Raw genomic sequence first — 10,856 nt, 5'->3', positions numbered from 1 at the left:
AAACTCAAACCAGTGAGCAGTGGTAGCCCAGCGGTGGAGGATTGAGCCTTACAATCGAAAGGTTGCAGCTTCCATTGCCGAGATACAATCTTATATATTTCCCACTTTGTACATTAATTATACACGATTGCCACTGCTCACTAATATGTTTTCATAAGATGGCAGCAGCGTCCTTTGCGTACCAAAATACCACACTGCGATCGCCAACTTGCCTGTCAAGCGTTGCGATTATGGTATATCTCCAAATGGATATCTATGAGGGAGATTTTTAAAAGGCTTCCACATTTATAGTACATAAAAGTAACATTTATAACTAATAGATAAATTTTATTTAATTTTTATAATTTGTTTAGAAAAAAGATACTTTCTTGCGATGAAATACAGGAAGCTATTACACATTACTTTCTAATGTTATCCATCTCTAACAATTACGTTATAAACCAAGTATTCTTATCGTCATTTGTAACTTTTGCTTTGAATAAGAATAACATTTATTCTATTGGTTGTAGCGGATCATTGTTGGCGGGCATCTAGATATGATTGCAATATCATTATCTTTCATCAGATAGTTATCCGTTTGTAGAATGACTATAAAGCATTAGGTTCCGCGTTATACATTTTATGAAAGGAGTAAATAAATAAATATTTAGAGGTAGTGAATGCAGCTTCTAGTGTGGCCAGCTATAAATATATTTTGATTAAAAACAGCTATAACCAATAAGAATATTAATGGATAAAATACACTAAACGGTTTAAAATTTCGTTGTTATTGACTAATGGTGTTTGATTATGAACCGGTAGACGTAGAGTGAGTGGGCCTGGGTGGACGGACGATATAGTGGGATCGTGGGAAGTCGCCGGTCATCGTGGCGATCTTCGTTTAATTATGTTTATTCAGAGGGCATTTGCATGCTTATAAATCGTCAATTATTTTAAAATCATAGTGAGCTACAACAGGCTCAGAACGCTGAGCTGCCGAGAAGAGCCGGGCAGAAACTCAAGTGTCTCTTTTAAATGACTTCTAATTTTAACTGTTTTTTGTTACCTGTACATTTTTATTATTGCCGAGTGGTCTACGCTGCCCTCTATGGACCCTTACTCTCCGTGAACTCGTATTCGATGATGCTGTAAAAGCCTAAGGGCTAACAACACAAAAGAAGACCTGAATATGAGAGATGCCCCGTTTCATTCGTCAAGCGACAACTGAGACTGGAGTCGCTCGACGAATGGAACAGGAGGTATATGGAAGGAACGACGGCTTCAGTGACGAGGATATTTTTCCCGGACGCCATTTCAGCCTACCGCGTGCTCCGCAGTGTCGAGATGGATACGGTCTTGGCCCAGCTCTTCACGGGTCACAGGGGGTTCTCTGAGTACCTTCACAGGTTCAAGCTCAAGGAGGACCCCTCGTGCTTCTGTGAACCGGGCGTGGGCCAGACCGTGGTCCACCTCGTGGCCCACTGTCCGGCGTTCGGAAGACTGCGCGCAGATTCCGAATGCCGGATGGGCAAAAAGATAGAGGAAAGGAATGTCTCGGCCATCATGCAAGACGAAGGGGAGAGAGAATGCTTCCTCAGCTACTGCCGGAAGGTGGTAATAAATGCAATAAGTAAAAATAAAACGAACACTAAAATATAGAAATAAAAGGAATAATACGTGTTAAATATTTGAACAATAAATAATGTTGCAAAATAAAATAAATTACTAGAATTAAAAAGTCCCTGTCCCACACGAGATAGGGGAACGAGAGGTCCCCAACAGCGGGGACCATTCTAAAACAAAAACAAAAAAGGGCTAACAACAGCTAACTGCAGCTAACTTGATCTACACAAAAGATTTTTTTTTATTTTAAATATAAAACTAAGTAAAATATGGCCTAAGATTGTTTGGAACTTTATTGTACACTTAGACTCCTAAAGGATTTGTCAACTTTTTGAAGATGAAATATAGGCATTGCGGGTTTATTTTTATTTCTTGTATTTATCATGTGCCTGTGCTTATTTTTATATAGGAATTTAAATTACGGTGTATCAATTATGTTATTGAAATGTATTGCGAAAAAACCGTTAGAATACAAAATTTCTTTAAAAATATTTTTTTTCCAGGAATCTTTTGCTTTAAGTTACAAATAGCTTTTGGAGCACTTTTTTGTGAATTAAATATAAAAGTAATTTCGGCTTTACTGTCCTCTAATAAAATACCGTAAGACAGAATGCTATGATAATAACTAAAATAAACAAGTCAGGCCTTATTAACATCCCTTGTTTTACTCTTTTAATTGCACAGACGGGCGTTTAGACGTTTGCCTGCAAGTGTTGTGGGGTAAGGGTTCCACTGAAGCATATTGTTCAAAGTAATGCCCAAGCCGTTGAGTTCGACAATTCTAACACTTCATTGTTGATAAGTGAGCCAGTATTTTGATGTTTTTAATGAGGAAATGCAGTGAGCGTCTATGAATGGAGTATGCCTGTTGGCCTACACAGCTTCAGGCGGTTGATTGTTGCAGGTTTCTAAGCTTTAATGATTTTACGGAAACTAAGAGCACGGGCCATTATTTTATTTATATCGCCTGATGGTAAAGCCGCCGAGCTGGCCTACTGCGGCAAACTGGATCAAGGACTCCCATTTCTGATTAGGCTGTTCTTCGAAACTAGCACTCCGATTTAGCGACAGAGAGAGCTCAACCTTGATTATATTGGGTATTATTATCAGACTATGGAGTGATTTTCTACTAAGACTACTTTCGAAGGCGTTAGCGCTGGAAATAATGGCGGAAGAAACACTAGCAACTTTTTTATAATTTATACGGGAAAACCTGTCTTGTTTTGGGTCATCAATACATTATTGGCCATTTTCCTAGGCAAGAACATGAACAGTATTTGTTGTTATTAAAACCGATTATGTATTGCCAGCATCTAAAAACCGATTGCCTATGTATTGGCAAGTTAACAACATTTTTTAAACAATTTGTAAGAAATTGTTAATAGGTTTTAATTTACTTCATTTTGGTTTTATGTATATTTTAATCTTAGTTTCAGGCATGTTATGACTTTGAATTGTATTTATAGTTTTAAGTAGTTTCCTTTTGCAGATGAATATTTTTTTTTGTGGAGGGAAAAATGGAATGTAAAATAGGAAATAGGAAGATAGATAAAAGAAAAACATCTTTCTTTTCCTCACTAACAACACGGTGTACCATTAGGAAGCATTTGAATGAAAATATAAACTCATTTTTAATGGTTGCTTATTATGAGGACAGTAAAAAATAATCACTTTTAAACACGTTTTATTTATTTGTTTTTTGTATTTGAATGCAATGAGTTAATAACTTCTCATAGTAAGTCTGCTGTGGAGGCTTGATTAAAAACAAATTCAAAATTACTAGAGGCATAATAAAACAAAGGATTTTTATATTCTAATATTTACATCACATATTTATTAACCAACATCATACTTTCATCTTCTTCTTCTTGGGTTTGATGGGGAGCGGGCCGCCGATTTTGAAGACGGTGCTGCAAAATTACACAATTAATGCATTATTCTTTAATTACGTTATTTTTTAATGACAAAAATAAGTTTTTTGTGTAAATAATCACAACTTTAAATCGAATGTAAGTAAAAATGCAGATGTGAGTTATTCAGTAGTAGAAAACCATTCAACAGTTTTAAAGGTATTTATATACTACTTTTTATATACTACTATTGTTTTGAAATAAGTATAATTTAATTAATAAATTGAAATGAATTAATAAATTATTAATACTTACTGACAAGTTGTGCAAATGGGACTAAACTTGCAGAATACTGAAACAAGCATTTATAATTAAATTTAAAACATCAGTTAATACCAGAAAATTATAACTTTTATCTTGATTTAGTCATAATGAGCTAAGGATGCGTTTACATGGGAGCAAAATGTCAGTCTATAGGGTGGAAAGGCGTTATCTTTCCCATTATTGTTTTTGTTCACCTTATAACTTAAATTGTTTCTGGCTAATTTATATTTAAACGATGATTTGTCGTATCCTTGCATTGATTCTTGAATGTTTTTTGTTTGATAATGAAAAATAATTCGCATAATCCAGCAACTAAGATATTGAGTCAGCATTCCAAACAAAGAAGACAAAAAATAATAGAAGTCTTTGCACACATTTTATAAATTAGCTGCATATAAAATAATTTTTTGATCTCAGTATTTGTCCAGTACTATAATATATTAATTTTACTTGTTTAAGTAAGCAGCAGCATGTAAAAGCATCTTTTAATTTATTAATGAATACAACATCTGTCCTTTGTACTTAACCACCAAAGTGTGCTTGCTGTATTAATCAAGTCAAGGAAGATGCTGCTGTCCATCCTCTGTAAACTTGTTTGTGAGCAGTGGTAATCCTATATAATTAATGCACAGAGTTTAAATTATAAAAAGACTGTCTTGAGAATCGAACTTGCGCCCTACCTTCGCAAGTCTCAGTGAAGGATAGTGTAAAAGCTTTACACATAATCTAGCAATTTTACATCTCTACATTTAGAAAATTATTGTTCTACGTCCTGCAATAAATTATGTTTTTAGCAATTACAAGCGTCCTAAGTAGGATAACATATGAACAGTACACTCTAACATACAAACCTTTGTCGGTCACCATTATAGGTACCCACCCATGTAGGTTGTACAATCTATCAATTTTGCTCTAAGCTCTTATTGTCATGTGTATAAGTTGTTTCATTTTATTTATTATTTACGATAAACTTACAATGAGATTTTATAATAATAAGAAAAATTTAAATATAAAATGGTATTTATAAGTTTTCACAGATTAATATATATAGTTGTTATCTATATATGCATCTTACCACTTAAACAAACAGAGCAGACATAGCCGATGGTGAGCAGCTCCCGGTGGCAGAAGCAAGCAGCGCGGTAGTCGACCCTACCTCGACCTGGTAACACTAATTCTTTTCGTTCCGAAGCCTCAGGGAGAAATACCCACTGTTAAAAAGAAATTCTTTATATAATTTATAGTAATGCTAAATTGTTTACAATTTAAATAGATTCTATTAATAATTATATTCATCCAAACACTATTCAAATTGAGTTGTTTACTTGTAATCTTCAAATTGAAGGGTTGCCCATAGAGATAGTAATTAAGATTCCATTAAATCACGATGTTTTCAATCGCCGTTTGTTAGCTGACAAAATTAACTTATTCACTTCAAAGGGATTGAGACCATAATTTCAATTATCTAAAAATCTAAGCTAACCTCTTTAACTAGTTTTAAACTACACAACTAGCCCAGTGGCTAGTGGCCCTTTATTTTTATAGTTTAGCAACTGATGCAATAGTTTTATCTATACATTTATGTTAAATTTATTTAACATGTAAAAGTTATGTAACTGTTACGATTTTTATAGTTTACGTTTATATTTTTAGACGAATGATGTTTCTCTTGACAAACTTAGAAATTATTGTTTATTTTGACTTATTCCTTACTTTATTGCAATATTGTTGCATGAATAAGTTGTTTTTTTCACTACACATAAAATTCGAAATCTTGTCTTAATTATATCTCTAAAAATTTCTGCCAATAGAATACCTACAACACATTTTCTACCAGCAATATTTGGGAGTTATTTTTTTATTACAGATGCATAAAATTCATACTGTATTTATAAATAAAACTACGCAGGAAACATAAAATGAACTATGTACATACATATAAAATTCTAATAAACACAATAATATATCGATAAAAATTGGTAGAAATAAAATAAAACTACTAAGAAGTAAGGACCTCTTACCAATAAATACTGCAATAAACCTTCCAATGATGGCACTTTGAGATACAGGCCTCCAGTAATATCACAACCCTGTTGTAATAAACTCAGATGTTTGTCCAAAGAACATACATCTATTAGAACTTGTTGTTTCTGAAATTAATACAAGAAAATAAATAAAACCTGTACAAACTAAAAAATTTCTTTTACATCTTCTTATCTTAAATTATTCCATTGTTTTGTTTATTCTTCATTTATTAATTACTGTAACAAAAGGCCAACTATTTGCCATGTTAGCATTTGATCGTGGGTAGCAATACACTAAGAAAATTCCACATTTCTGTTGTCCGCTATTGAAGTTCGACAAAAGTAGCTAAATATTCCCCAATAGACAGAATAGTGCATGAGATACTGTGAACTTCTCTCTCTCTCTCTCTTCTGTATCAAAATTTTTAAAAGTATCAGGGCTTCAATGTTACATATTAGTTAAAGGATTAATGTTAATTTTTGTTATTATGAAAAACGAAATTAATTTTGTTTGTTCATTGTTTTTTTTTACGTAATGCATGCTGTGTTTTGTTTTTTAGCCCATTGACGCCCATTGTAATACGTACATCTCCCCTAAATATAATATATCTATGGGAGGATATACCACAATTACCATGCTTGGCAGGCACGTTGGGGGTCACAGTGTGGTATTGTGGTATGAAGAGTATGCTTCTGCTCATTCTTTAAAAACTTGTCTGTGAGTAGTAGCAATCCTATATAATTAATGCACAAAATGTGAATTGCTTAAATGACTGTATCCTGTAAATCAAACCCGCGACCTAGGATCACAAGTCTCAGTTTTCTTTCACTGGACTAGAACTGCTCAGCTTGTGTCTTCTTACATTTATTAGCATATTTTTTATTCCCTATTATAAATCTTAACTTGTAATTATTTAACATGTAATTTCTTTTGAAGAACTATTATATTAATAATAAAGAAAAACTATAAGTATGTTTAGCAATCCAACATGATGATACCTAAGTGGGTGAAATCTTCACTGAAATAGTAGATACAGCTGAATTAAGGTCAGACTTTTTTTACATTGTTGTGGGTTTTAACAGAAGAAGACCAATGCTTCACTATAAATCTAAGGACTACTTCTTTCATAAAATTTTTGCCCACAATGTATTTATAAGTGACACAGATTGTCTGCAAATTAAGGTAATGAGTACAATGTTTGATATGTTCAAATAATAGCATTAAATATCTTCAGCCACTGTATATGTGTTCAAATAATATAGTATTTGTAGGTAGTAAAGTATTTGTGTCAATTTCACATAAATTACGCAAACACATATGCGCACATATATACACATACTATGTTTGGTACAACCAAAGTATATATACTTTAATCCCTCATTTTTTATATAGTTTGTGTGTTTATTATTAATCTAGTTTATCGTCTACTTTGATTAGTTATATAATTATATACAAATTTAGAGTAATTTAGTTACGAAATCAATTCTTTAGTTAGTGCTGTTCTCTATTTAGGCTAGTTTTGTGTTTTTTGTGTATTGTGTTTAATAAATATACTACTGTTGACATATAATAAATAACTATCCTCACTTGAGCTGTAAAGAATACATTCATGTAATTAATGTATTGAGCTGCGGTATCTGAGCTTCCTGTGACAATGAGTATACGACTGCTCATACGAAAGCCCGGAGAAGCCTGACGTCTCATCTGAAACACATTAATAGCATATTTTAATTTCATTAATAAATATTATAACATTATTATTAATGTATAAATATATATATTAGGAAATTTATGCAATATTTTTGTAACAGTTGTAACTAAGAAATAGTTTCTTTTCTATGCTGCATAGAAAAGTGGTTATTTTCAATTTTACATACATAAACATACAAATTTATACATTTGCTTATGAATGTATATTAACACATTCCGTGCCATGTGGCGCCCTATATGACCCCTGCTGCACTTTCCGTTCAGGCCGTTTGCAGTTCTCATTGAAAAACAATGATGGTCGAAAATATTAATAACTTCACATCATGCACACAAGTACGTAATGCATAATTAAAATTTGATAACTTTTTTACTTTTAGCTTTGCAGTATTTGAAAAAGTGTAAGGCATACATCTTAAACAATGTGTATTTAACTTGTAAAGTGGGTCATATAAGCCCCACGCGGCCTGAATGGAAAATCTTCGACACAGAACGTATTAAATATATATATATATACATACATAATATTGTTAATAAATTAAAAATCATTGAGCTAACCCTGGATATAAAACAGAGCCCCATAGCCAATGCCCCAGCCAGTAGAGACTCCCCGGGTTTTTCTTCTTGTGGTTGACTTTTGATTAGATTCACCAATCTATAAAAACAAACATTTGATTTTTTTATTTCAACAAACACTTAACAAATCTCATTTATATTTTTATATACTAAGTGAACATGAACATAATTTTTAATCAGAAACAAGAAATGTTTAATTTGGAAACAATTGAAATTAATAAAGGTTGCAATTGCAGATCCATTTGTTAAACAATTATATTCAAATTTAATTTAAGATAGAAAACTTATAAAGACATCTTTTTGATAACACTTCTATATACTAAGATGCACCTGTAGATGATAGGAAGGTATAAATTAACAAATTGTAAAATAGTGTACAAGCCATTACAAAAATATATAGCAGTAAAGCTTTACATTTATGTATAGTCCAGCTAACAGTGATTTATAAAGTAGCCACAAATTAAAATATCATCAGCTACTTCCATGGCCCCATCTTATTTCTTAAAGTTTTATTTTTGTGTCTTCAAATGTTCTGTGTTAATATAGTCATGATCATATTTGATTATTTAAGAAAATGACTTTTGACAACCTACTAATGGCAAAGAGTAGCTCTTAGTATTGGAAGTTACAATAATTAAATTATTTGCAGTATATATAAATAACAGGCAAAGAAACCTTGTTATATATTACTACTGCTTGGATAAACTGTGAGATTTCTTAGCAACAAGTATTTTTAGTAATTTGTAAAATGACTTAACATTGTAGTAAAATTAATAAGACACTACAGCCGTAAGTAAGACAAACTCCTCCTTTTAGCAATAATAGGGGTTGTGACCTCATTCATGAAGCTGCCTGGTATTTTAAGTTTATGTTCCTTCATTTATTTAAGTCCACATGGGATATACCGCCCCAACAATCATAGAGATAAGGCAGAATAAAACATTGGAAATATATCTATTTCATCATCATCATTTTAGCTGCAGAACATAGGCCCATCACTAGATTTCTATTAGGACCATTAGGAATCAGCCAGCTTACACCATCTTCCACTGACTTTAACAAGGTCATCTGTGAAACTTGTAGGTGGATATATTATGATGCACTAAAATATCTATTTACCTCATTTTAATAGTCTTCTCTACCAATGTGAAAAGTTCATATTGTCCATCAACCTGCCTCACATCTAACGGTTTTCCAGGGGATGGGTAAAGGTATTCACTGAAATAACAAAAAATTTGCTTTACTGACATTCATTCACATATTGCGATGTTTAATGCTGTTAACCATTACTAATTAACCCACATGCTTGATGCATGATGAAATCACCAGCTTCATTGATAGCAGACATTGATCTACTATATGCCCAGAGGTTAAACTACTCAGGTTCATTTCCTTTTAAAAATAGTCTTTGTCCATCTTTTTTTCAGGACCTTCCTATTTTCAACCTCTTTCTTTCAGCCTTCATGTTTTCTTTCATTCGCACAGCATTCACGCACATTACATTCACACATTGCCTCCCATGACTCACAATACTTCCTATTACACAGTTTTGCTATGCTTAATTACATCACCCACCACTCTGCAACATAGCTGCAAGAAAGTGTGGCAGCTCTCCTCCTCTTCCAAAAGAGAAGTGATGCTGCGGCAAGCAATGCTCATTTCCGCTTCACAAGCCACTTTAATCCATCCATAAATGGGACAACAAATGATTGTGTTGACTATGGTCTAGTTCACTGCTGGGTCAAAGATGCATGAGGTGTTTTGAGCTTAAACTGATACAGGTACTTTGAAAACTGAACTACTCTCCTTTGTGCCCCGTGAACATTAGGGCCAGACACATGTCCAGTTTCATTGTGCACAGCACATAGTAGGCTCTTTTGGCTTCGGGAAGGAATAGTATTTGTGTTAGAACATCTTATTGGTGGCTAAATTCACTATAATGTAGATAAAATTAATTGTTGAAGTATATAAAACAAAAACAATAATAGAAATATGTTTATCTAGGATATGGAACAAATTAATGTGTTTAGTAGATTTATTGATACCTTTTGTGAAAATGACATCCTATAACAGCGAGTAGATTTCTGGATTTTTGCATCAAATGTGAGTTAGCAAACGCTATCACCGCATCGAGACAACTCGTTAACACTTTGGGATCTTCAGTTATGTAGCGTTGATTTGGATTAGTATCTACTATAATGACAAGCAGACTGCTATCTGATGGAGCTGTAAACATTAAATTGTTGAATTCCAATAATTGTGTTAAAGTAAATACAAAAAGTATTAATATTTACACCAAGGAATAGCATTACGCTAAAATCTAAAATAAAAATTACCATCGTCATCAGCTACTTTATCCGTCATCGTGCTTTATTGAAATTTTCAAACTAATGTTTATAAAATACTTCTCTCTTTCTTTTCAATAAATTTTGTAGTGTTTATTAACTAATATCGTCTACCGCTATCTTTGCATCTCCAAATTTGACAGTTGACAGATGTCATTAATTTTAATCAAAATTGAAACAACGGTATAGGCACTAGTTTAAACTTTCTGCCATCCATAATCCTTTAAAATCATTTTTTAACATGAAAAACCACTCGGTATAAACTGGAAATTGATGTTGTAAATTATATAGATAAAAATAGGTATAAGAATTATCATTAGCAAGGAGTAAATTCATAAAGTAAACGTTGAGGTTTGAAGTACCAGAGTGCTTCGGTATTTAGTCAAGTTCTTTATACAGTAACTAAAACGTACATTCCGCCTGGAGC

At 32.6% G+C, this 10,856-nt stretch overlaps 1 protein-coding gene across 1 annotated transcript; it reads right to left on the bottom strand.

Annotated features, from left to right (window-relative positions):
* Positions 1-3,381: 3,381 nt before the first annotated feature.
* Tfb4 (transcription factor B4) lies at positions 3,382-10,551 on the bottom strand. The gene is made up of 9 exons (XM_068769454.1): positions 10,421-10,551; positions 10,130-10,310; positions 9,204-9,302; positions 8,067-8,163; positions 7,389-7,505; positions 5,798-5,926; positions 4,852-4,987; positions 3,768-3,804; positions 3,382-3,512 (listed from the first exon to the last, which is right to left on the bottom strand). The coding sequence occupies exons 1-9, from the start codon at positions 10,446-10,448 to the stop codon at positions 3,449-3,451; spliced, it is 888 nt and encodes a 295-aa protein (XP_068625555.1). The 5' UTR covers positions 10,449-10,551; the 3' UTR covers positions 3,382-3,448.
* Positions 10,552-10,856: the final 305 nt, after the last annotated feature.

This window comes from Battus philenor, unplaced genomic scaffold (assembly GCF_028537555.1).
Source record: "Battus philenor isolate CCGP_79_NKW_IND1 unplaced genomic scaffold, ilBatPhil1.0.hap1 SCAF_28, whole genome shotgun sequence".
Taxonomy (NCBI): Eukaryota; Metazoa; Arthropoda; class Insecta; order Lepidoptera; family Papilionidae; genus Battus; species Battus philenor.
Note: the sequence above shows the minus strand (reverse complement) of the source record. Positions and strands in the feature narration are given on the sequence as shown.

What these genes read in the sequence shown, in the direction of transcription:
- Tfb4 (XM_068769454.1), bottom strand. Translation starts at nt 10,448, where the DNA reads ATGACGGATAAAGTAGCTGATGACGATG. An exon ending in GGATGTCATTTTCACAAAAG is followed by an intron (nt 9,303 to 10,129) that starts GTATCAATAAAT and finishes TTGTTATTTCAG; the next exon opens with TGAATACCTTTACCCATCCC. An exon ending in CTGCTCTGTTTGTTTAAGTG is followed by an intron (nt 3,805 to 4,851) that starts GTAAGATGCATA and finishes TGCTTGTTTCAG; the next exon opens with TATTCTGCAAGTTTAGTCCC.